The sequence below is a fragment of the Aphelocoma coerulescens genome, chromosome 27 (genome assembly GCF_041296385.1).
Source record: "Aphelocoma coerulescens isolate FSJ_1873_10779 chromosome 27, UR_Acoe_1.0, whole genome shotgun sequence".
NCBI lineage: Eukaryota > Metazoa > Chordata > Aves > Passeriformes > Corvidae > Aphelocoma > Aphelocoma coerulescens.
In genome coordinates, this window is record NC_091040.1 from 2,396,489 (window position 1) to 2,422,661 (window position 26,173).

Here is a 26,173-nt window from a genome sequence, read left to right on the forward strand (position 1 = left end):
GTGACTCAGTCCTCCCTGTCCCCTCCCGGCACTGCCGGGTTTTGGGTGCTGGACCGCTCCCCGCGGGAGCAGGAGCCGGCCGGGATGCTCCAAGGATGCAGCGCGGCACCCGGAAGAGTTTTATGGGATTTTTTGTGCTTTAGAAAGCGTGTTTCAACACGAGGACAGGAGAAACGAGTTCCTCTGTGCTCTATCACGATTACAGCTATCAGCAGATAAGGATCTCTCTCTGTCACAACACCAACTGAAGGTTTCTGTGAGCCTTTAAAGGGGTTTGGCTCCAGGCAGGAGAAGGCTGAGGGGTTTTGGATCAAACTAGTTCTTATTAAGGGAAAACCAGGATGGGAAGACGCCGTGGGACTCGCTGTCCCCAGCCCCGAGCCCCCTCTGTCTCAGCCAGCCCTCGGAGTCAGCCGGCAGCAGCAGGGGAAAAGACCCCTCAGTGCTTGTGTTGCATCCGGGCTGGGAAGGAAGTGAAGGGAAAAGAAAAAAAGGATCCTCTGACTTTCTTCTCGGTTTTTTTCGTTTCTGTTTCTCAAGCGTGTCCAGCTCTTGCGGCAGAAGGTGTCGGGGGGAATGAAACAAGCGCGAACAGCGTCAGCCGGGTAAAGCAGGTGCTAAGAGGGCCGGGGGGGTTGGTGTGAGCCTCCACCCTCCGCCGCCGGGATGTTTCCATGCGGCTGACGCGCTCCGGCACGGCGGGCACAGCCCCAGCACCCCTCGGGAACCACGAGCCCGAACCACGAGCCCACCCCACAGCCCGAGCGTGGGGCCGAGCTGCCTCCACCTCACAGCTCTCGGGTTAAATCGTTCCTCTATTAACCAAAACTGTGTCCAACACCATTTTCCAGCAGTCGGAGGAGCAGACGATGTTATTTTACGCCTCTGACTGTATCGGTTACTCCACTGAGTAACAGGTTCTGCTGAGCACAGCCCCCACCACGGCTCGGCACCCCCTGGGGACATACCACGGCTCACAGGTTCCATCACACATGTGGGATTTACAGCTCCCAGAGCTGATGGGCACCGGCAGCTCGAGCCCCAGCGCTCATTCCCACTCCTCAGCCAGCTCTGCTGGTCATTTCCCGGCTCTGTTTTAATGGCTGACAGAGTGGACATGAGTTTATTGACATTTTAAAAACTTCAGTAAACCTTTAAACACCAGAGGCTCGTTTCTTGGTGCCAAAAGCTCCTTCCCTGAGGCTCCCCTGCCCACTCTTGGGGTGTAATTCATCAGTAAATGAAGAACCAAGTGAGACAGACACACCAAGGAACTGGAGAATGCTCCAAACCTGTTCCAGACCAAAATAACCAAGCCAGGAGCAGAATAAATCAGGGTCCCAACCAGTACCAGTGGTTTTTCCATCTGTTTTCCCAGACGGGGCAGTTTCCAGAACTCCTCCAAGCTCAGAGACCTGCCCTGGACCAACACAGCCCCTCAACATCCAGACATGGCCCAGTGGGATTCCCACCTCCGAAGCCAGCGGCTCCAGGGCAGCACTGTGGGTCAGGGGTGAACATGGGCGTGTGAAGGGACAATTCAAGTGTGTTCTTAAGTGAATCCATTACCCAATCCACCTACGGAAAATAAGATTTTTGGATGGTTCCAGGAGGCATCTCTCTGCAGATTCCATTAGGAACCTGCCTTTGCCTGCCCTCAAGTCAGCACATCGTCATTATTTAAATACTTTATTCATTTATTGACAATTCTTTGGTGTTGAAAACTAAGCCATTGAAAAGCAAGCTCATCACAAAATTAGAAGTTGATAAAGACAACCACAATGTCCTAAAAATGTTGGACTGAGAAATGTCAGGGCAGCAGTGGAACCTTCTCTTTGCTCTCTGGGAATTCTCTCACTCCCTTTCCCTCCCTTTTCTGGACCCAAGAGCTTGGCCCTTGGGGCTGATCCTTGGTGGAACTGCAGCCTCCCTCACAGGAGGAGGACTGGTCCCACTGTGACATGGGTGTTCATTAGGGGAGAGCCAACATGCACCTTTCTCATGATGGGGCACTGGGAAACATCCTAAACCTGCTTTATAGCTCCACACATAACAGCAAAAGAGTTCTCCTCAACCCCAGGGACAGCAGGATCCTGGATTAGCACTTCCACAGCACTCTGGATACTCAAGCACACTACAGGCTGATTTATCCCACTCCAGACCCACCCTTAGTGGGAAAAATGAATATAAATTTCTTATTTTGTACATTAAAATTCAGGGAGAAAATAATTGAGCCAAAAGAATTCAGAAGGAGCGATAAATTTCAGTATTTCTTGACCCTCAGCTCTCCAGCCTTCCCTCAGGGAAGCGATTGGATCACCAGAGATAACACAAAAGCAACACAGCTCTCAAACCACACAAGGGATGCAGAAAGTCCATCAGAACACTCCTAACTACAGGATACAAAAATACTTTGCAAAGACTAAACCTTCACTCAGCAAAGCCGTTACCAAACCCCTCTCCAGCACAGGGACACTGCCACGGCTTCGGGGCCATGGGGAGATTCAAAGAACTGTTGTCAAAACTGGTTTTGAAGGGATGGCAGCTGCTCGGGGTGTGGAGCAGCACCTCCCGAGGGCCATCCCAGTGTGGGTGTGGCTCTCACACACCTGCCTGAGGTCTCACCTGTCCACAGCCAGCCAGGGCCACCCTGTGGGTACAGGGATGGCATGGCCACGTGTCCTGCTGTGGGAGCAAGGCAGAGGCACAACACAGAGCACAGCTTCGTCCTCATTCTCGGCACCCATCAGAAAGAAGGAGTTTCCAGCAATGAAAATCGGGATTTCTCCCAGCCCACATGGATGAGCCAACCAGTGACCTCACTGGGTATCCCAAAAATATGTATTGTTCAAAAATCCCAACCCCAAATAGGTCTCATTTCTTATTTTCCTCTTACTGAGTAACTTTAAAAAAAGTCAGCAGTGGGGTAAGAAAATTGAAAGTGTGGTGGGGCCACACATTCCTTAGGGCTTAGGGGAAAATCTTTAAGGAGGAATTAATAATCCCTCCCTTTTCCTGCCCTAGTTTTCCTTGTTTTGGTGATGAGCCATTGGGAGGCATTGGGATTATAACTAGGAAAAGCTCCTCCAACACGCTTCTGACCATACATCTGAATGAGCAGGGGAATTGGCATGAAAACCTTTTGTGCTGACTTAAAGCAAACTCTATAAAAACAAACACAAGTTAAAAATTGAAAACATCATAAATGGCTCTGAAGTTTCACAAAAATAAAGTTCATATCAAAACCAGTCTCTGCTCCTGGTGTTTCCCACAGTCCCACTCACCACAGCAGCCAGGCAGAGATGCTACAGAACACTGAACTACTGGGAAAGACGACTTTAAAAAGGTGTCACCTCCTTGTGACACTCTTAAAACTGGCCTAGAAAAATACTCAAGAAATTTCATTATACTAATTAAAAACCCAACCAACCAAGCCTCCCCTCCGATTGAAAACAAAGCCTTTGACCTTGGAGAACTGGTTCCTTCACTTGAGCACGACTCTGTGCTCTCCCCGAGCTATGTGTGAGGAGAACTCATACCGGTCGTGGCTCCGGTAGCCGCAGACGTTGCACTCGAAGGGGTCACGGAAGCCGTGGCAGCCCATGTGGATGGTGAACATCACGTAATCCAGGAAGAGCACGCGGCAGTGGTCGCACCGGTACACCCCGATGGCCTCCCCTTCCTTGTTGATGACCTTGAAGGCATCGCGTGGGCATATGGCGGGTGGCTTGATGATGTCGTACGGCCTTGGGAAATCCTTCAAGGCCTGGAGGCCGTTGCGGGTTGGAGCCGGGATCACCTGGCTCTGGTGGAAGGTGGGATTGGGCCTCTCCTCGTGGTTGCTGTCAGTGTCTGTGGAGTCGTGGCCGCTGTTGTTTGGGGAAAGGCCCCTGTCGGATGACAGGCTCTTGTCCCTGAGGTGGCCGTGGCTCTTCTCGGCCTCCAGCGTGGTGCCGTTGGGCACGTCGGCACGGGGCAGCGGCAGCGGGTACAGGCTGCTGATGACCGGCACCATCTCGGCCGTGGGGGCCGGCGGGGTCTGCACGAGCGGGCGCAGGGCCTCGGCCCCGAGGTAGGTGATGGCGTTGTTGATGGCCTGGTCCATCATGCGCCCGTGCATCATCTCGCTCTCCTTTTCGTACAGGAAACTGGTGTTATAATTGACATCAAAGCTGGGTCGTTTCTCACCTGCAAGAGACGAGAGGTGACAATTACCTGGGTGGGTAAAGAACTATTTAAACCCCTTGATGACTTTTGTAAAGGGTCTCTGTGAAGTGAAGGGGCATTATATGTTCTCTGCTGAAAGAAGCTGTTCTGAGACTCAAGTAGCTTTTGGGTGGGGTTTTCTTGGTTTTTATATTTTCTTAAGCCTCAGGCTTAGAAGCAAACCAGTCTAATAGAGGGGGTGGTGAGGGTACTTTCTGAGAGACTCATCTTTGACAACTGCTTGGGCACTGAAGTCAGTTTTCCCACTGTCCTTTGACAACTACAGCTTCCTCTGAACCACAGCTGGCTTCTTGGACCTCTACACAGGTATTCAGGTAAACTAATACTGGCAGATATAAATACAGATATAAACCCCTCACATTTAGGGTCACTTAGTACGGGGTTAGGGAAAGAAAAATGTTTTCCTCTGAGTGTGCTGGGGCTTGGAAAGCTCTTGACTGGACAGAAGTGGAGGAGAGCACACCTGAAATTCTGCTCACACCTCTCTGGGCAGCACAGTGCAACTCCTGTTCTCTGTGCCAGCCACAAGGAGGAAACAAACTGCACCCCAAAAGCACTAAAGGCATTTTGGGGGTAAATGTCTAGAAATAAGTAACTGAATTCTGTGGTTACTAAAACCATAAACTTGTTCATCACTTAAAAAAATATAAAAAAAAGACCAGATGAAAGGTTTCACGTGCAAGTGACTCGCAAACATTAGATCCACGAATCTCTTAGTTACGGTAACTCGACTGGTGCAGATGTTTATCAGTCACCTGTCAACACCGTGACTCAATGTGTATGAAACTCGTGGGGTTTCACTGCAGAGGCAGAAAAACCCAGAGAGCTCACGTTTCTCTTATAAAACACTCCAAAAGGTTAACGAACCACAAGAGTGTAACTGCTTCCAGCCCTCAGCACCACTCGCCATCCAGCTTCACATGGAAGGAAACAAAATGCCACAGTACTTTTGGGTGACTCATAAAAGCAGCTCCAGGCAAGTGAAAGATGTGAATAACTTGGAAATTTAAAAATAAAAAAAGGCAACAAAAGCAAAAAAAGACAGGGCTGCCTAAAAATTTTGGTGTTAGGATTCAGTGTCGTAATGTAAGACACAAAAAACATGATGTATGATCATAGGATTGTGGAATATCCCAAGCTGGAAGAGACCCACCAGGACCATCAAATCCAGCTCCTAAAGATCACTGAAAGCCTTGCGGTGCTTTGTGATTCCACTGTCCTGGTGGATTTTAAGGTTCCCCCCAGGAAAAGGCTCTGAAGAGGGGCCTGGTGCAGAGGTGAAGAGTCAAGTGCAGGGTCTGGTGGTCCCTGCCCTTGTGTGGGACTTGTACTGGTACACACGAGGCAGCTACTGGGGATGGAAATGTGAAAAAGAAAGTGGGCGAGACTCCTGGTGCTTGTCTGAATCTCTGCAGAGCCCTCCAATTACAATAAAGGGGCTTTTCTTCCAATCAATAGACTTCATTCAGAGAAACGAGCCAAACAAAGATGCCTTGTTAGTGTATATCCCTGTCCCTGCTTCCTGACTAAATGAGACATCAGCACTCATTCCCAGATTTCCCAAGGAATCCCCACGCTGGGCTGTCAGATCCGAGATCTGACAAGGGCAGGTCAGAAAGGCACAGGAGTCAGACCAAGGTCGGACAGCCTGCTCCTGAAAATATCCTTCCCAGGGATACAAGAGACCAAGGGGGGAATGTTTTCACATTTAATTTAACAAGAACAATCACAGAAGCTCTAGAAAAACAGCAAGTTTCAGAAACTGCTTATTTTGTGCTTTAGGTGAACTGTGATGGGTTCTCCAGCTTCTCCACACAATCACCTGTGTGTGCAGTGCCAGTTCATGCCATCCAGCACCAGCACAAATCCCAACGGGTCTGGGCCACACGGGAGCTCATTGGCTGCCAAAGGAAACCCCAAACCCACTAGTTCTTCATGTTAGGCCTATGCTGAGGGGGTGCATCCTGCTGCGGGCGTGTTTAATAAAATGCATAAAGGTCAAACTGGTGGTGATTGCACAATGAGAGAGCTGAAAAAATGCTAAAATAGAGGAAGCTAAAGAATTACAAACCCATTTGCATTAGTATTGCTTTTTGAATCACAGCACGACATGTAAGGGCCGAGCTCCATAGGCCCAGTTTCAGTCCTGAGCACAAAAGGCATTCAGATGGAGTGTGCTGGTGTGGCTATGCTACGAGGTCACCTTTAGAAAGCCACAATAACGTAAAATCAACCAATAAATGTGACCAGTTTTCATAGATGAAAGCCCAGCGCTACCCACCAAAGCCACTAAGAGCTCCATTACCTTCAAAAACTGAGTTGGTTTCCTGTGTGGATGGATCCAGCTGCACACTTTTATCTGGGATGCATCCAGCTGCACAGCTTTACCTGGATGGATCTGGCTGCACACCCTTACCTGGCTCTGGACCTGGTGTACCCCGTGCCAGGGGTTTGGCTGCAGCAGCTTTGGGAGCCCTGCCTGCTCTCCCAGCCCACATCTCTCCCTCCCTACGTGGGCCCCACTCAGAAGGTGAACTTTATATTAAGCCATAAAAAAAAAAAGGCACTTGTTACCTTATATAACCCTACAAACAGCACAAATAAGGCTTCACCAGCACCAATATTATATAACTGCTGACTAAGGGTTTTCTTTAGGACACTGGGTTGCATTTTATTTTCTTTAAAGACAGGCTGATGAAATAAGACTGGCCAAGAGGATCAGGTGTTCGCTGAAACCCAGAACTTGCCCAACTAGTATTTAAGATCCCAAACATGCAAAACTCTGATCGTGTACAATTAAATGCAAAGAAAATACTACGGAGACATCTGCTTGCTTAAATTACCACAAGAAAGGATTTGATATTTTTTAATCATAGACAAATTTAGGAGGATGACTAAGAGAAATCCAATACTTTCCTGTCTTTAGGCCTTATTCCACACATGAATCCTGCAGGAATCTTCAGCTCCTGCTGACAAAACATTAACTTTCCTGTTCTTTGCCTGCTCTAGATCCTAGCAGAGAATATTTCAAATGCATAGATATAGAAATGGCACATGGGAACTCATAAAATATATTTATAAATCACCTACATAAAGACACAAGGCACAACGGTAGCTTCCACCCAGTTTAAGCAGCCAACAGAACAAATTCTTTTTATTTTAATCAACCCCCTACAACAAATCACTAAAACCCCATCAGAAAAATCAGTGTTACTTTATTCTTTTGTATTAGGTGCTAAGCTTGAGCAGGATATTGAAAAGAAGCAGAGGCATTGTACTGTTTGTTACCGACCCACACGTATTTAACTGTTGCAGATGAAAAGGGGTTTTGTTCTTACCAATAAATTTCTGAGGCATTGAGCTTTTTCTCTTTGCCACGTTGCTCGCTAGCCTGTCCAGCACAAGGGCTCTTTCAGTCCCCATCTCTGCCTTGATGTGCCTTGCCTCCACGCTGGCTAGGTTGGAAAATGTGAAAAGGAAGGAAAAAAAGAGAAAAAAAACACAACACGTAGGTGAAAAGGGAAAAAAAAGATAAAAAAAAGGAAGAGCTGACTGGTTTAATCTCCAGTTGGCCACATAACTGGAGGAAACAGTTTGGAGATATAATGCAAAGTTGGTTTTGCTTTTTCTGTCGTTCCTGCTCTCTGAGTACCCGTTGTGGTCAGTGGCAGCACAGCCCCGAGCTCACTCATGGGGGAGCACAAACCAGAACTGTCGCCAGCGAGAGGAAGTAAATGAACTGGCTGGAAGGTTGGTTAAGTTGCAGATGGAGAGAGAAGCTCTGCTGGCCTTTCTTTTTTATTCTGAGTAAGGCTGGGTGACACCTGCACACTCACAGTGCTTCAAGCTGCAGGAGGAGACACTCAGTCCTCTTGCTGCACTTTTCAGATATCAGTCATAGATGTCTTAACGAATCACTAAGAAACTTGTATGATATGTATCAGTGTTCCAGTAAAATAAAAGCAGTAAAACTTTTCAAAATTGAAAATTTCTAACTCTTTTTCTTCCCAGGTGTTACTGTCACTTAATTTTTTTCCTAAATGCTACAGCTAAAACTAACTATGCATGTTACCTCTGTGTTTTAAAGCTTTTTACAACCTCCCAGATTTCTAATTTTTGGAAAAGTACCTGTGTCCTGTGATGACTCCTTTGGGACCAGGCCACTTAAGGCTCTTCCCGTTTTCCAGAGCTCTCCTCAGCTGTGCCAAGCAGTGCCCAGCACTGCACAGAAGCTGTGCTTGCTCTCAGCTCCTGGAGGCTGCAGAGGCCTTGAGCTGGAGAGCTGCCACCTCATATCACTACTACCACACTAATACTGATCGTAACTGCTGTGGCTTCCCCCCAAACCCTGCTCACACCTCAACAACACCCATCTGGAATGGCACTTTTATATCAAAAATTATAATAAAGAGTAAACTCATTGCTAAGAGTGCCGGTGTCAGGGATCACTGCGCTGAGAAGTGGACACACCTTAATGGACTGCCCAAGTCTGTAGGAGTTGGAATCTCCAAGCTGAGGACAAAGGGGCTGGTTTACTTTCCCAAGGTAGTATAAAAGGTTGGATCTCACTGTGAGAGAGTCCTGGTTGCTGTGTTACTGTACATACACCAACATATCTAAATATAGAATCACGGAAACATGGAATGATTTGAGTTGGAAGGGACCTTGAAGATAATGCATTCCTACCCCCTGCCATGGGCAGGGACACCTTCCACTAGCCCAGGGTGCTCCAAGCCCTGTCCAAACTGGCCTTGGACACTTCCAGGGATGGAGCAGCCTCAGCTTCTGTGCCAAGGCCTCCCCAGCCTCAGAGGGAAGAATTTCTTCTTACATCCCATTCCAACCCTGCCCTCTGGCAGTCTAAAACCACTGTCCCTTGTCCTGTCACTCTCTGCCTGTATAAAAAATCCTTCTGCCTCCTTTTTGTAAATCCCTTAAGGCACTGGAAGGCCAAAATGAGGTCTCCCTGAATATATGAAGCATAACCCAAGTAAGAGACAAGCCGTGCCAGAGGAAAGTGATAGGAACACTTTGGTATCACTTCAGTCCTGCTAAATACAGATTTATTGAGTATCAGACTTAAATTTCTGTTTGCCCAGTAGAGCAAGTGCTGAAAGTGCAGCTTCATCCTTCCCAGCTCTGTGCAGCCTTTCCCTGAGCATTTCAGTCTGTCCTCTGTACCTGTTTGTCAGTGCTGCTCCTGATAACACGAGTTTCAGTCAGCACAAACCATGACTCACCAAACCTCAGCCAGAACTATTTGTTCATGTTTGTTCAGCAGTTTGAAAACGTGAAGTGTTTCAGAGGTACTTGGTGCCACAAACACCGGCTATGAATATGAGTCAGTGAGGATGGGATAACAGGGCCTGGCTCCACTTGGTCACAGTCCTGGGACCTTGGGATGTACGTGACAACCAGCCCTGTGCTGGGCATGAAGTGCCTTGAAGGTAATAACACACTGCTCTTTTAGTTTCAGTTTTATTTCAAATTACTCCAGTATGTTTGGAGGCTCCCATAAATATATTCATCCCTGCTCCCAGCATGAAATACCCAGACACGATGTAAGAGCTGCACGAAGTGAGACAAAACACCAGGTTAAGGCGACACTCTGAGGAGAGGGGAGGGAGGCAGAGTGTAATCACCTACTTGGGCTTGGGCCAGAAGCTCTAGTGTGGTCTTGAAAATTATAGGATTTTTAATTTCAGGACTTCTGTTTAATTCTCATGCTCCAAAGCCTGGCATATTCATCCTGAGTTCTTTATATTAACGTTAGATGACTGTAGTCCAAGGTTTGAACTACTCCCAACCCCAAAACCTCATAATCTTGACTGGATCATTGCACAAGTCATTAACAACAGTAATCTAAATATTCAAAACCCCAACAACCCTGAACAAAATAATACAAACAGTGCCGTGTAGTCAAAAATGTACTTTTTTCTTTGTAAAAAAAAAAGAAAGAAAACACAATTCACCCATATCATAAAAACAGCTCCCTGGTCCCTACCAGTTCTTTGTTTTTCTGATTTTGTTGTTCTAGTTCCTCTTTTTCTCAGTCTTTACCTCCAGGAGTTGCACCCTGAGGACCCATGGGTTGCTCTAGCAAAGCTTTAATTCCACATTTTCAGAGTCTTTTTCCCTATCCTGACAGGACTCAGCATGGAGCTGCTGTCAGCCCTCCCAGCCCCAGGAGCACACTGGAAGCTGCACTTAGCATATCAGGGATGACTTGTCAACATTATTTATGTGCCACCAAGGGAACTTTAATTGTTAAATTAATGTCAGGAGGGCAGACAAGGGCTTCCTGCAGGGATAACAGAGTCTTTCCTCAGAGGAGATCTGCAGAGACAGTAACTATTGACCTACATAACATGTTCTGGGACTTCTCTAGAAGCAATCTCCCAGCTTCATGGTTCTCTGCCCTTTTATTTTAATGCTGAGGGTCTTTGCTTTCACATTAAGATTTTTGACTCCTTGCTACTGCCTGTTTTTTCCTAAGGAAAAAAAATATTTATGGGCCACAAAAGGTCTTTGATGACATTTTCACAACCTGGCCCAAGGGAAAAAGTGTCTGCTCCCAGTAAGATGAAGGTGGTTATACAGGTTCTCACCCACAACACTGCTCTCTGTACCCAGAAACTAACTGAAAATTATCTCATCCAACTTTTTCTTCTGGATCACTTATTAAACAATCCAAGAATAATATTTAGCATTTAGGAAACCTTTTTTTAATCACTCCAAATTCTCCAAAGGCTTCTCAAACACAGAGAAGTAATCACGCCCTGTGTCCCTCTTCAATGATCCTCGCTCTGGACAATTCCACTGCATATTGTGATTTAAATAACTAATTAACGTACTACAACATGTATCTAAAAACAAAATTCAGGCTGGACTAACTGAAATGGTCGAGTGCTTTGCTCAAAATTACACTGAGAAAAAAACCCCAAGTATAGAAAATCCAGACTTCCAAAGCACTGAATGTACAGCAACCTGGGATCTCAGGATATCCTGCAAGCTCAGGGCTCTGATGGCTCAACTGCAGGATCAGAAGGCAAAAAAAACCTTCGAGGATGCTGAAAGAAACTCTGCAGCCCAAATAAATCACCTTGTCCCTTTTGGTCAGATCTAATCAGTGACTCTGGAATTACATGGGAAGTTGAGCTCCTAAGCATGGAATTTGATATGGTATTAAAGCTGGGTGCCCCTCTCCTGCTCAGCCAGCAGCAGGGCTGAGGATGGTCTTCACTGACCCCCCTGAGAGGTGTCCATGCTGCTCTCAGCACTGCTGCCCATCTCAGAGTACATCTCAGATGTAATCCTGCCTGTACAAAGCACTTCCAGAGGACCATTTTCCTGCCAGTGTGAATTATTCGTTATGAAGGACTCTTTATGTTGTCTTGTGAGTGTTGGGTGAGGAGCCACTGCTCCAAACAGTGCTGTCCCCTGGCCATCATGGGTTCACTGAGTGGTTTGGGTTGGAAGGGACCTTAAGGACCATCTTGTGCCACCCCCCTGCCAGAGGCAGGGACACCTCCCACTAGGCCAGGTTGTTCCAAGTCCTGTAGAACCCAGCCTTGAACACTTCCAGGGATGGGACATCCATCTCTAGGCCACCATGTCACTATGTAGCTGGAGAGAGAGCGGATGATCTCCCAGCCCCAAGCACACACCAACAGTCACCCTGCACTGAGCTGTTCCCATAGTGTGGTTTCTGCCACACCAACCAATGTGAGTAGAATTTTTAGAACATGCAGATATCGTTAGCAAACCCCTCAAGTACAAAGCTGAGCTGAAATTAGAGGCATTGCTTCCTGTAGCATCTCTGTGTGGTCACTCAAGAAGGGAGAGTGGAACAGAATTGGGTGATTGTGCAATGAGAACAATGTGAGAGAGATGGTTATCAGGAGCAATGCTCCAACTATATTGTTACATGAAACTTTTCTTTTAGAAATATTTCCATGTTTGGAACATGCAAGCCTGGCACTAAAAAGCAACTAGAATGGTTACTATGGTCCTTATGCTTTTAAACATGTTCATCAGTTAGGGATGATGGCATGTAGAGCACTTTTGTGTCTAAAGATGGCTCCATGTGAGAATCATAGAATTGTGGAATGGTTTGAGTTGGAAGGGACCTTAAAGGTCATCCAGTTCCACCTTCCTGCCATGGGCAGGGACACCTTCCACCAGACCAGGTTGAGAAGCTTGCGAGGAATTCAGAAAAACACCAAAATTCAAAATGATGCAGAGAAGTAGGGAAAGGGTCGGTAATGGAAGGAGGATGTTTACTAAGCACAAATGCAAAGTGCTATACTTAGGGGAAAAAAAATAAATGGAATGTAGTAAATAATCTCCTGAGAGTCTTTCCAGCTTTCCCACTCCCTGATTCTGTCATCCAACATGCTGTTGATACCAGGGAACTGGATGGAAATGCCCCAGAAGTTCCCATTTTTCATAAAGTTTCCTACTTCCCTAACAACACTGCAATATTTGCAAGGGTGTGAAGGTCTCCAAGGCCAGGGAGCAGCCACCTCTTGGCACACTGGGAATTTGCATTCCCTGTGACCAGTTAAGGCTCCCTGCACTGCTGCAGCAAGGACTGCACCTCAGGCTCAGGATAAGGGGTGAAATGTTGCTATTCTGAAATGCATCTAAACCATGAGAATGATTTCAAAGCAGAAACGTGCAGCAGGTCTCATGTTTTCCATTTTCATGGGTGGACATGTTGAGTGTTTGCAATCATGGGAGTGTGTACTGTAACACAAACCACAGTTACAACGTGTAGGGGTTCTCACGAAACCCAAAACTTGCTGATGTGCTGATAACTAGTTACTTCTACTACTACTCCAAGAAATATGTTGTTTGCTGACAAGAAGAGAGACCCCCCAAAACTATAAAACTATTAAAAACCTCTATGAAACACTTTGTTAATTCATTGTTCTTTGGGAGTTTTCCTGCCTGTGTCACAAAGCCTGAAACACCAACCTACTCACTCTGCACAACATAGGGATACCTGTACCCAAGGTTATCATCACATACCAGTGGCTCTTCCCACTGATTTTCAGGCCTGGCTTGTGATGATTCTTGCAGAATCTTGGCCTTCCTGTTGTTGATAGAGTTATTAGGAGGAAATTCCTCTCTGTGAGGGTGGGGAGGTCCTGGCACAGGTTGCTCAGAGAAGCTGTTGCTGCCCCTGGATCCCTGGAAGTGTCCAAGGCCACGTTGGATGGGACTTGAAGCAACCTGGGATACTGGAATGAGTCCCTGCCCATGGCAGGGGGTAGCATTGGATGATCTTCAAGGTCCTTTCCATCCCAAACCCTCTTTGATTTCATGTTTCCATTATTTGGTGGTTTGTCAAGGCCTCATAGAAAAAGATGGGAGCCTGAATTCTGAAATTGGAGCCTCAGCTCTGCTTAGATCAGTCACAGAATCCTTTGGGAAGTCACAGCCACTCCCTGACTCCGAATGGGTAGAGCAATTCTTTCCTGACTGACTGGTGTATTGTGAGACTGAAATCACATAGTTCATTTTAGGATTTGAACGGTTCAGGTAAATCAAGGACAAAGATTATGGTGGTTACTTTTCACCCAAGTATTTTGGAACTGCAGCACTGAGACTGCAAAATGGAAAATAAGAAAAAAAACATGTTTTGATACATTTTATCTTTTCCAAAGGCAGCTCTATACTCAAAGCCGCCCTTTACCTCTCACTCCCTCCTAAGCTGATCTGTCAGTGAGTTTTGGGATACCACTCCCTTTTCATGTCCTGGATCCAGGCCACTGAAACTGCAAATTCTAACAGTTCTTATTCTAAAGTAATAGAATAAGAACACACCAAGACAGGAACAACGGTTGTCAACAACTCATCCCGTAAAGTGAGCCACATAACAGCATTAATGTAGGAATAATTTAACTCACTGAGCATCACCTCCAGAAATGCTGGGTACAAGGTATTTTAGATCTTTTACACGAAGTAACTCAGAAAGGAAAAAGTGATTAAAATAAAAGCACTCTCTAACTACCTGCCTGAGGACTGTGATAAACCAGCCCCTTTAGAACATTATAGCTCCTCAGGTTACTGAAAAGGTGTGTAGGAAAAGCTGTTCTCAGGCTGTGGGTTAACAGCTCACCAGATGCCCTTTTACAAGCCCTGTAATGTACCCAAACCCCAAAACCACTGTAATGTGATAAACTCACCGGCCTCACACATGCCAGCGTTCTGCAGGTAGGTCCGGCACCGCTCCTTGTGCTCCTCTAACGAGCTCCTCTGCTTGTAGCTCCTTCCACAAAACTCACATTTGTATGGCTTCTCCACTAGAACAAGAAACAATAAAATAATTAAAATAACCACAAGAAACCACTAAAAGGCTGTCTTGCTTGAAGTGTGATGGTTTTAGCATTGTGCTGGTGGGGGACAGCACCACACTGCTGACCTTGATTAAATCAGAATCTCATTTATCCTTGGCAGATAAGCTCATCTTTGATTCTTTGTGAGGTTGAACCTTTTTCTGTACAGTGCAGTGCAGAGATAACATCTATCATTTAGAATCAAGGTTTTCTTTCTGAACCCATGTAGAACACAGGATAGACAAATTCAAGGGCAAGCACAACCTGGCTCTTGCAGAACTGGGGCAACTAAGATCGAATTATACCTGGCTTGTTATCCAAGTCACCTCAGCTCTGTGCCTCCATTTCCCCATCTGTAAAATGGACAGAACACCCTACCAGGCTTGAGAAGAAACATCTGTTGAGCATTTTAAGAGATTCAGATGAAAGGCACTACACCACGGTGAGGTGGCAATAGAGTCATCTGCCTGGGATTATGCTCGTGGAGCTTTCCTCACAGCTTGGAATGGGATGGGAAGAAGTCCCAGCAAAGCACATCTGTCTCACACTCTCCTCAAGTTCAGAGCTTGCTGGCATAGCCAGCTCCACTCATATGGACTGACAAGCTGGTGATAGGTCAAAGGTTAGACTTGATAATCTTGGAGGTCTTTTCCAACCAAAATGATGCTGCGATTCTGTAAAAATACCATGGAGTTATTTGTGCAAGCAGGTTTGTGGGCTGTGACATGGGTTCCCCTGGTCCCTCTCTCCGCACCAAGAACAGAGCCAGTCCCGAGTTGGCTCCAGGAGCACCAGTGAGTGGTCACTGCTCTGTGTTGACCCTTTCACAGGCTGAGCAAACCTTGCTGACTGTCTTTTTCCACACCGAGTGTCCCAGTGACACACATCCAAAACACATGGAGTGCCTGTGAAGTCACTTACCAGAATGTGTCCTTAAGTGACCCGTAAGCGCATCCCTCCTTTGGCAGGCATAACTGCACAGGTGACACTTAAAAGGTTTTTCCCCTGTGTGTAGTTTAATGTGGCGGAGGAGGTTTCCCTTCTGAGTAAAGGAAGCTCCGCACTGATTACACTGGAATGGCCGTTCACCTTAAAATGACATACAGAAAAGGACATTTAATGGTTACGTGGGTATCATGCTGTCCTCTGCCTTTTTGGAAGAGGAAAGAATGAGATATTGGATTGATTTCTTTCCATAGAAACACACAGAGTGTGACTTCAGTGGGAGGGAGGTGCAGCTCTGGTGTCAGAACTGCTCGTAGCATATGTAGAAAACACTGCACAGTTCTTCCATGGAAAGAAGCACTCCGGAGGAGGCTGATTCCAACAAGCCAGCAATTTTTAGAAGAAAAAAAAATCTTATCTTACTGCAGGCTGAAACTTAAGATGCTCATTGGTTTGTTGCCAAAGTATAGCACAGAGAGAAATTTATACATAGACTGAAAATGGCAGCACAAAACCAAATTAACTTTTGCTTTGTGCCAGAAATACTGCAATTACAGAGTGCCTTTCATCCAAAAGTCTTAAAATGCCTCGCCAACTTGCTTTTAATAATATTCAATCCCGATAAGAAGAAAGGTGGGTAAAGTGAGGCACAGAACAGCGAGTAACTTGATAAAGATCACATGTGGTGTCAAGGACAGAACAAGGAAACCCTGATTTTGGTATCCTTTTTAAAAATAACTAGTCTAGATTAAAAATTATCATCCTTTCAGTACCCCAGCTCTTACAAGAACAACAGAGGGATATTTACCAGTGTGGCTACGCTTATGAACCATCAAGACATTGAGGCTAATGCAGGCTAATCCACAGATATCACAATTCATCTTTCCACTAGCTGGCCTGACGTTGTCATATGAACCCGAGTGTCTTTCCAGCTTAATGCTCTCATATTCATTATATTCTCTGGGATATGTGTAAGGCAGTTCAGATTCTTCCATGTTTTCCATAGGCTCGGAATTTAAAGCACTCTCCTCTCTTTCACTGTATTCACCTTTCACTTTAATCACATCATCTGCAGGTAAAACAAAGCACAGGAGTGAAAAAATGCTAATCTTATGCACAGTGAAGTATTTTAGGAAAAAAACACACTAAGAATTATATAAAACAACAGTATCAATCTTCCTAAAACTTTTACTGAAACAAGGTAAGAATGAAGAAATGAAGTCGAGACACGAAACTTCACTGGTCATGGACACTTAGTGATACTCACAGTGAGGTAACCCTTAAAAACAATTAACCTGCCTGGTAATTATCTTTGATAGAGAATTTCCTTCTACAGATTATGAAAGTAGAATACAGTACAAACGTCTCCTGAAATTACTAGCCAGGATTCAAAAGAAAACACTTATTCATACCACTCAAAATTATTATTTTTATAGAAATCAGCATTTCAGGTTACTCCTGTGAATTGGAAATACAGAAAGACAAAAATTAAAAAGAGTAATTATATCTTATAACTTACACCTTCTTGTGGAACCTTTGGTGCTTGGAACAAGCCTAGGAAATATGTTTGGTCAGTGTAAAACTTCCAGTACTCCCATGGGATAGATTCTCACTAGTTAAGCCTAATCAATAATCCTAATTTTCACTTGCAAATCACAGTTTTTATCCATAGCTCTCAGACGTGTGAGGAGCAGTTGATAATCTTGGTTTACTATGTGAGTAAAACTAGCAGAGGTAGGCTAAGAATTTCCTGATAAATAAATATATCCCAGAAATGCTAAAATGTTTGCCTGAAGTAATTTTGTGAGGATGTTGCAAAGAACCTGACCCCTCCTGCAGATCAGCATCCAGGGCCTTCAAACAGGTTCCTGGACCTGTAGCCATGACCAGAGGAATCCAAAGGCATTGCCTAAATGAATGCAGCTCCATGACAAAGGTGGATGTAACAAGCAGCTAATGATTTACTAACAGAGTAAAAATACACGCAAATTGGTCACACTGTATAAACAGCTGATGATTCCCATCTTAGGGTGCTGAATTTCCTTTCCACAATTAACTCCAACACCACCAGCACTTCCATTAAAATCCTTAATAATTGCCAGGACAGCTTTTTCTACTTAAAGCTGTCTGAGAAAGTTTGGGCTCTTCTCAGCCTGGAGAAGAGAGGGTTGTGTGGAGACCTCATGGCTCCTTCCAGTGTCTGAAGGGGTCACATGGGAGCCAGAGAGGGACAATTCATCATGAGCTGGAGTGACAGGACAAGAGGGAATGGCTTTAAGGTGCAAGGGGGAAAATTTAGGTTGGGTATATGGAAGAAATCCCTCCCTGTGAGGGTGGGGAGGCCCTGGCACAGATTGCCCAGAGACGCTGTGGCTGCCCCTGGATCCCTGGAAGTGTCCAAGGCCAGGCTGGACAGGGCTTGGAACAACGTGGAATAGGGGAAGGTGTCCCTGCCCATGGCAGGGGATGGAACTGGATGAGCTTTAAGGTCCTTCTAACCCAAACCATTCCATGGTTCTCAGACAAGAGACAGATTTTGGTTGAAACTCAAGTTGTGCCTCAAGCTACCGAGTGAAGACGAGCACCACGAGATGCACCACACAGTTTCCTGTTTGAAAGTCTTGTTCTCTGGCCACCTGCTCCTCCCTCCAGCCGAGGGTTAGACAGTTCAATCTGGCACTGAATCACTTGTCCTTTCTCCAAAGTACAGAACACGAACTGCTGAATATGTATTAGCTCTGGTTCTGAGTAATAAACCACATCAAATGCTGAGAACAAACAATGGGTGGCAGTGAAAATGAGGTGGCGACATAAAAGAAGCGTTGAAAAAGAAAGATCTGGCAACCTAAGCTTTCATGAAACCAAAATTTTCAGCTACATTTTAGGGAGAAAATCACTCCTCTCTCCTAACTGATTATATTAAGCTCTGCCACTCTGTCTGACTTTGGGCTGAGGTGGAGGAAACACGTGGGTGATGATTTCTTTATCCTACCCAAGACCCCACAGTAGTGTGGAAAACTCTGAGATTCCTCTTGTGCTCTCCTTGGATGGGGATATTGATGGAAGAATGGGATTTTCTCCCCTACTGTGTGTTTTTATCCCCCTATCCTGGAAAATGTTTAGATTTTGCTGTTGGGACTTGCTGCCCCAGTCCCTGATGAGCTCATGTGGGTTTGGGTGTTTGCTGAGAGGGTCACAGGGAGCTCCAGATTCACCCCAAAATGGGCTGTTTTTCTTTGTGGATTCTTCAGTACCAACTATTCTTCACATCCCATGGATTCCTGCTTCCACAGAACCAAGGCTTCCTCTGCAGATGCCTTCTGCTGCCAACTCCATGCCCATGGGTGCAAGGGTGATCCTGCTATCAAGACTCCTTCAAAATTAGTTTATACAACCATTTCCATAATTCCAAGGAAAAATGATTGCCAGTTGCTGAAAGCAGATTTCAACACCAATCCCTTTTCCAAAAAAAAAAAAAAAAAAAAAAAAAAAAAAAAAAAAAAAAAAAAGCTTTTTTGGTTGGTTGGTTGTTTTTTCCCTCCCAAAAGGAGGCAGTTCCAAAAAAATTTGCTACATCCTGCCCAGCATGGTAAAAGGAAGTACCCTGTGCAGCTGCACCTTGTTGGTGCTTTCAGAAACAATTTCAATTCCCACTTTCTACTTAACGTCTCACCTTTCGTCTGCATCACACACGGTTGTTTAGCAGTGGAGGCCAAGCTGCGACCTCCAACAGGGGCTTCTGTGCTGTTTGCTGCTCTTTCTCACCACAATTCTTGGCTCACAGCTCCAGAGCTGTGCCAGGGTCTGTGTGGCACAGTGTGGGCACTGGTTTGAGCCCTCCCATGGCATGTCCCTGGGGTCTGGTGTAAACTGGGCAAACCATCTTAGGGTTCCACCGTGGAAAATAATCACCTCTGCACTTTCCATACTGCATGTAAGGCTGGTGTTTCCTTGTAGTAACAGAGGAGGATGCACCTGAGTTTTGATGAAGGCTTTTCCATCCCTGCTTTCACAAAAAGCATCACCATCACTCTGGCTGTCCATAACATCCAAAGTTCAAATGTTTTCCTGTAGGTATTTGAAGGACTTCCAGAGAAAAATTCACCTTCTGATGCATGGGACCAGCAGAAACCTCAAGGGAAGAGGCTTTTTCAACCCAAATATAAATGGAAGGGTTGGGATTTTTTCACCTGTTATGGTTTAGAGTCTGCTTCGCCTCCCTGACAGTCAGACAGGAGACAGCTTTGATGCAAAGCAATCTGAGGAAAAAACGGCTCAGTACAGGTTGAACTAAAATTAACCAAGTGATTGCAGAGTCTGGAGCCACCAGATTCCTTTTACAGCCCAGACTTTTCTCTGTACTGGCACGCACAGGGAATACCATGTGATCAGGAGATTGGCAGTTGTGTGGAAGGTTTGTATCTGTCACTTAAAAATCATATCAACATATTTTATTAGATCAGGGAGTTTCCAGGCTGGTCTGCCTCAATCAAGAGGAAAGAAGCTGTGACTTCACGTAGAATAGGGAAATTTAACCGAGGAAAAACACAATTATCCCTAAAAACACTAACAAAGTTCCCACAGTGGAAAAAAGAAGTGCTATCATCTCTTCTATTAGACAAGTAAAAACTGTGTAAGAGAAAAAAAGCATTCATGGAGTCCAAGCCAGGGAACTATTTTTCTTGAGGCCGTTCATGGAGTTAATATACACTGAGAAAAAAAAGCTGCAGCTTTTACAGAACAAAGTACCGGTGTGATGCGTTAAGGCTGATGCACATGGTTTCATTTCCTGGGGAGATGATTACAAGATGAAAGACATACTCCAGAGTAATATTTTTGTTTCACCTGAAACACTGTAAAAACAATGGGTTCTGGAAAAAATCCAAAATAAAGCTGCGGTGGCAACTTCAGACTGAGTCACCACCCAAACAGTGCTTGTGTGTGCTCTATAAAATGATAGGATCACAAAGGGTTTGTGTTGGAAGGACATTAAAGCTCATCCAGTCCCATCCCCCACCATGGGCAGGGACACCTTCCACTATCCCAAGGTTGCTCCAAACCCTGTCCAACCTGGCCTTGGACACTTCCAGGGATGAGGCAGCCACAGCTTCTCTGGGCAACATGTGCCAGGGCCTCTCCACCCTCACAGGGAGGGATTTCTCCCATATATCCAACATGAATTTCCCCTTTTTGAGCTTAAAGCCATTCCCTCGTCCTGTCACTCCTTCACTTCCTGAAGCAGAGTCCCTCTCTGCTTCCTTTTAGGTGCCTTCAGATGGGTCTTAAAGCAGATGGCTGCTTTAAGGTATCCACACAACCTTCTCTTCTCCAGGCTGAAAATGCAGAAATAAAAGAGTCAAGAGCACCAAATAATAGGACAAGTTGGACGGTTTCTGAATCTTAGCTGTTTTCTCTAGGAGGAAGTTTCGGAAGGAAAACCCCCCAAATTCTCCATTTAATCTGAGACTCTGGCATCAAATAGAGAGAACATAAGTTTTGTCCTGTTGTTAAGCAAAGTTTAACAGGAGAGATCAGAAAAGCACAAGGAATAAAACCCAGAAGCCATTAAAGACAACGGCAGGAAAGGGTGATGTAGCTCAAGTGTTTTACAAGGAGTGGGGTCATAATCGTGAAATCCTCAGCACATGCAAAAAGTCAACTGGGTAACAAAGAAACTTAATCATCTTAATGTGGCATTTTAATGATGTTGCTGATTTGCTGTGCCAATTCAGAGATAATGAGCCCCTAATGCTACAGATGTTCAACCAGACTAAAGGAAAAAAAAAGGAAAAAGAAAAGCTTTTCTTGTATGCCATTTCCTAACTATCCAATTAAACAAATTGTGAAAGCATATAAATAGTTTACCAGGTTTTGACAGCTGTTAATGGGATTCAGATGCCGAGGAACAAGAAGGGAGTCGATACGGGGCATATTGGAGGGTTCTTGTGACTACCTGGGTTTGACAGGTATTAACTGATGATTCATCACCGTTATCTCCACAAAACCCTACAGACACACGCCAGAGCTGCTCCCCTCCAGAAGGAGAGACTCCTGTACCTAACCCAGCCTGAGACAGAGAGTGGTGAAGCTGAAAAAGTCGTTGGAGTTTCCAAATTCAAGGCAGAATCCTGCATGTTTGTGAGAAACACCTCAGCCATGGAATCAACACACTGGGGGCAAAGATAAGTCATTAATAAAATAATCCACATTCCTTAGTGAATAAAGAGAGTAGTACATCCCATAAAAATTATAAACTGGAGGAAAATTATTAAAATAAACAATGCTGTGTCTAAGTTCTTTTCCTTGACAGGAAGAAAACATTTACATGCATATATTGAAAATTTGGACACTGTAACTAATGGGGAACTATAAAATGTGAAGTGACACAACAGCAACACGAGATCTTTTTTTTGATGAGGCAACCCAAGCAGAGTTAAAACAACTTTTCTCCATGTTTTCCTTCTACCCCACTGCAGATATCCATCTAGGGAAGGGAAAGGATTTCAAGCCTTTTTGGCCCACCCTGGCTTTGTTTACCCTCTGACTCCAGCCTGGACTCCCTTTTGCCCAACAGCTTTTATGAGATCATTGTTTGCCAACAAAGGAAGAGCAATCACCTCACAGCAGAATTAACTTCCAGCCAGACAGCCGAGACAACCACCCCAACCAGGACGTGATGACAAGAAATGCCCTTGCAGGGTGCAGAAGCTGGGCCTGTCCCATTCCTCAGGTCCCTTTTTGTGTCACTATGGGCCAAAGCAGAGACTTCTGCACAAAAAGTCCCAAATATTGTACTTATTGCTTGGACATATTGGTTTTGGGTTTATTTTATCTTTATGTCTTTTAGTATTTTTTGTACTGTTGTTCAATAGTCATTTTTGTACAAAAAACCCTAGTACTTATTTTGTTTAGATACTTTATAAAGCAGACATGAGTAGTAATTCCTAAATGACCCAGTGCAGAATGCACCTGGTGGAAATTTCACTTCTAAATATAGGAGAGAAACTTTCAGCATTCCCCTTTGTGGAGTGTAGGCTCAATGATAATGAGTCTCCTTGGTTTTATTGTGACTTGAAACAAAAATAGAAACAAATCAAATTGAAATGCAGCACTGAGAATTGGAAAGAAAATTAAAAAAAAATCAGCCAGGCATCATTTTCCAAGTGCTCAGATGTGTATTTTCTACTTCATTAATACCAGTGCCTCTCTATCATTAAAGCATAGTGTAATTTATCTAGTTGTACAATTAATTGCAAAATAACCCAAACCAAACAACACACGTCGTTTCCAAGCTCATATGAGTCAGGAAACTTGAATTATGTAACTGGTTCTTCAAGCATCTAACTAAAAACAATGATTTTTCTTATAAAGATTAATATTCCTGTGTAAATCTATACTTTCACACACAATATTTCCCCACTATTACCATTTTCTGCCTAATAATACTCTAGTGTTTTTTTAGGATTTTGACTCAATAGGTTTCCAAATTATGTTGACATTATACTAACAGAAGTAGGGATAAAGGAGAAATGTTCCTCAGAACTGAGTGTTCCCAAAGCTGGAGTTAAACAGGACAAACTGTACAGCAACACTGTGCAATGCTGGGTTTAGAGAAGGAAATGGAATTTAACTTCATTTAACTGCATTTAAATGTTCTTAACTGAAGATACAAACAGAGTTTGGGGAAGCAGAATGACATTCCCTGGGACAAATTGGGCTAGAGGTTGGAAAAATGTGGCTAGTGTATGCTCAGCTATCATGGGATTTTATTTTGGTTGTTTAATTTTAAAAAGTGGCAATAATTTGCCATTTTTACTCAACATTCTACACCCCCATTGCTGGATGGGAGCACAGAGGCAATGCCATCCCACATCCCCACGCCTGCAGGGCCCAGGTTTTCCAACACCTGTCCCAGAAGAAATTTGTTTTAATTTTGACACCTGTTAATGTTGTCCTTTCAGATTTGAATATCTTTAAAGTCTCCCTCTTACAAAAAAACACAGAAAAAGATGAAACTGCATGAGCTCTTCCCTTCCTTTGCTGTTAAGATACCATCACCCAGAGAAAACATTCCTAAAATTACAATTCCTGAAGTCCAGCAAGGCAGATACAATCACAACCGTTAAATCAGACTTCAATGAGACAGTTAATCAGAGAACATCTGGACCCAACAGTCAGACTGAGAAAGGCCACATGTTAAATTCAGATAATCGCTGGCATTACTTATATCAAGGGACCAATCACTAATGTGACCACTCAGGCATGGTCGACTCTGGTCAACTGTGCTTCAAATGAACTTCAAACCTGAGAAATTCAGTGTAGTTTCATTTAATCTTTGTAAATTCATCTCCCAAGAGCCTTTCTGACAACGCAATATATTCTTGTAAGAAAAATAAAATATGGAGAGAAAATAAGATAAAATAATACGAAGAACTGGGAAATCTGTGATAAATACCTGAGGAATTTCAACACATATAGATTGAAGGCAGGAGCTTGGTTCAGATGTTCTTGAACCCCCTGAACAGTGCAATGATTTGATTGAACTATAAAAAAAATCCAGTAGTAAATAATCTTGACTTGAATTTTAGATTACACCTATGTTCTCTCCTATTTGAGGTTCTTGTAATTAAATATTTGTAGTTTACTTTTAGCATAGTCTTCTAGACAAGCATGTGCGTCTGCTCTGTGTTCCCTTAGTAACGTTGATCTTACAGCTCTTTCCCAGCTTAAACGTTCCCAGGAGTCTGTGATTCAGACCTGTACAACAAATCCAATCCTCCCTGGAAAACCGGGGTTACTCAAACCGCCCGTCCGGGAGCACCTGCAGCTCCCAGAGCTGCTCCTGGAGGTGGAGCTCCTGCACCAGGAGAGGAAGGAGAAGAGTGCAGCTGGCACGCACGGCAAGTGAGCGCAGCCACTCGCTGTTCCGCGGGAGTACAGGGAGCCGAACTCCGGATTAACTAAGTTCCCAACGCTCCTGCAGAGCAGAAGGAACTAAAGCCGGAACAAGAACTGGAGCGGATGCAGCGTGATAGGAGACGGCGCTGAGGACACGGCAACGCCGGCCCGAGGAGTCCCGGCTGGAACAGACACCGAGCACCCGGTGCGAACTCTGCATAGTTCAGTTAAAAGTCAGTCAGCAAAGTCAGCAACGAGAGACAAGAGCCATCAATTCCAATGCTCAGGGAACTATTTGTGGCATTTCAGTCTCGTGGATCTGTTTCCTTTTCCCGATGCTTTTCCAGCAGCATAAGCAGAGTGAACCTGCCCCTTCAACTCCCATTTTGTGCCAATGAACAGCCTGGTTTGGGGGCAAAATGTGACTCATCCCCATTAACTGATTTCCTTTCCACTAATCTGTATTTCCAAAAATTGAATATTTCCTACAACAACGTGATTTGAGTTCCCAGGGCCATTTTCTGCATCTTCACTTATTTCTGCTGGGGGGAGTGGGGAGGGATCACAACTCATCTGCCTTGGACTAGATTTAATTTTGATGCCAAAGGAATAAATATTTCTCTCACCTGTAATTTCAGGTAATTATTTTGTATGGATCCAAGATACACATTGTAGAAGAACTGAAGAAAAATGGAGTTTTAAAAGTTATGGAATGAAGCCCATCATCTACTGAATAACTGCACATCCATCCTCTTTCCAGCCCTTGTTCTGTCTGAGAGCTTCCACTGGGAGTCAGGATATCTCAAAAGTAAATTCTATTTTCTAATCACTATAATGGGTTAATTAGAATGAGAAATAGCTGCACTTTCTGATTATCTCCAGGCAATCAGAGTATCCGAGTGTCTATGTCAGTGCTGAGTGCTCAGGATAGTCCAGCTGATGTCAATCATTTACAGGCTGGGTGACACCACCGCCCCGTTGATGTCACCGAGCGTGCCTGGCAGCATTCCTGCCGCTGACGGCACAGTCTGAAGAGCTCAAACAAAGTCAAGAGGATCGTTTGTTGATAAGGAAAACGCGGCTTTCAGTCCCAGTAGAGCCCCCAGAGAAGCCCGACCCGTTCAGACTCCTTGCTGGGTTTAACACTACAGAAATCCCCTTGCAGTGAACTTCTGCTGATGTTGTGAGATAACCCAGAGTCCCATGAGCGCCGGGGCTCGAGCTGGGCTTGGGAGATGTAATATTCTGATAAAAAACGGCACTTCCTTTCCAGGCAGATAAGTGCGTGTTCTTGCAGCACCGCTGGAACCTCGCTGAGCGCCCCATCGAGGCTCTGTCACCTCTCCTGCCTCACTCCAGCCTTTCAACCGCCCCCCTCACATACCTCAGTGCAGCAGCAATTAACATCCATAAACCACAAATGTGGCTTTTATCTCTTTTTAGCTCACAACCATGAAAGCTCGCTGACATTCATAACACCCCAAAAGTTGTCTGCCTCAACAGCTGAGAGAATTAAGACATAATTAAACATTTGTGCTTGACTGCGACTCCCAGAGGAAAGAATGTGGCTTTTTAAATTTAATTTTTAAATTAAAGATATGTCAACTTTGGCCACCAAAGGTAAGTGTTGGGGGCACATAAACAGGGGAAATCAAACGCTTCCCCCCCGCTCTCACTGCTTGTCTCTTTTCAGACTAGACACAGGAAGCACCATGGGAACAGTGTATTTTTATGGTTGCAGGCAAGCATACACCATGTGC

General features: G+C 44.9%; 1 protein-coding gene across 5 annotated transcripts in view; it reads right to left on the reverse strand.

Moving 5' to 3' along the window:
• Positions 1-1,715: 1,715 nt before the first annotated feature.
• Positions 1,716-26,173, reverse strand: part of IKZF3 (IKAROS family zinc finger 3) — a 37,613-nt gene continuing 13,155 nt past the window's right edge. For 3 of the 5 annotated variants that reach the window (XM_068996654.1, XM_068996653.1, XM_068996652.1), the window contains 5 exons: positions 16,324-16,584; positions 15,492-15,659; positions 14,421-14,537; positions 7,566-7,682; positions 1,716-4,188 (listed from right to left, as the gene is read on the reverse strand). In XM_068996654.1, the coding sequence (XP_068852755.1) occupies positions 3,485-4,188; positions 7,566-7,682; positions 14,421-14,537; positions 15,492-15,659; positions 16,324-16,584 (1,367 nt within the window). In that variant the 3' untranslated portion in view covers positions 1,716-3,484. The remainder of the gene's footprint in view (positions 4,189-7,565; positions 7,683-14,420; positions 14,538-15,491; positions 15,660-16,323; positions 16,585-26,173) is intronic. The other 2 variants (XM_068996655.1, XM_068996656.1) reach the window with 2 other exon arrangements.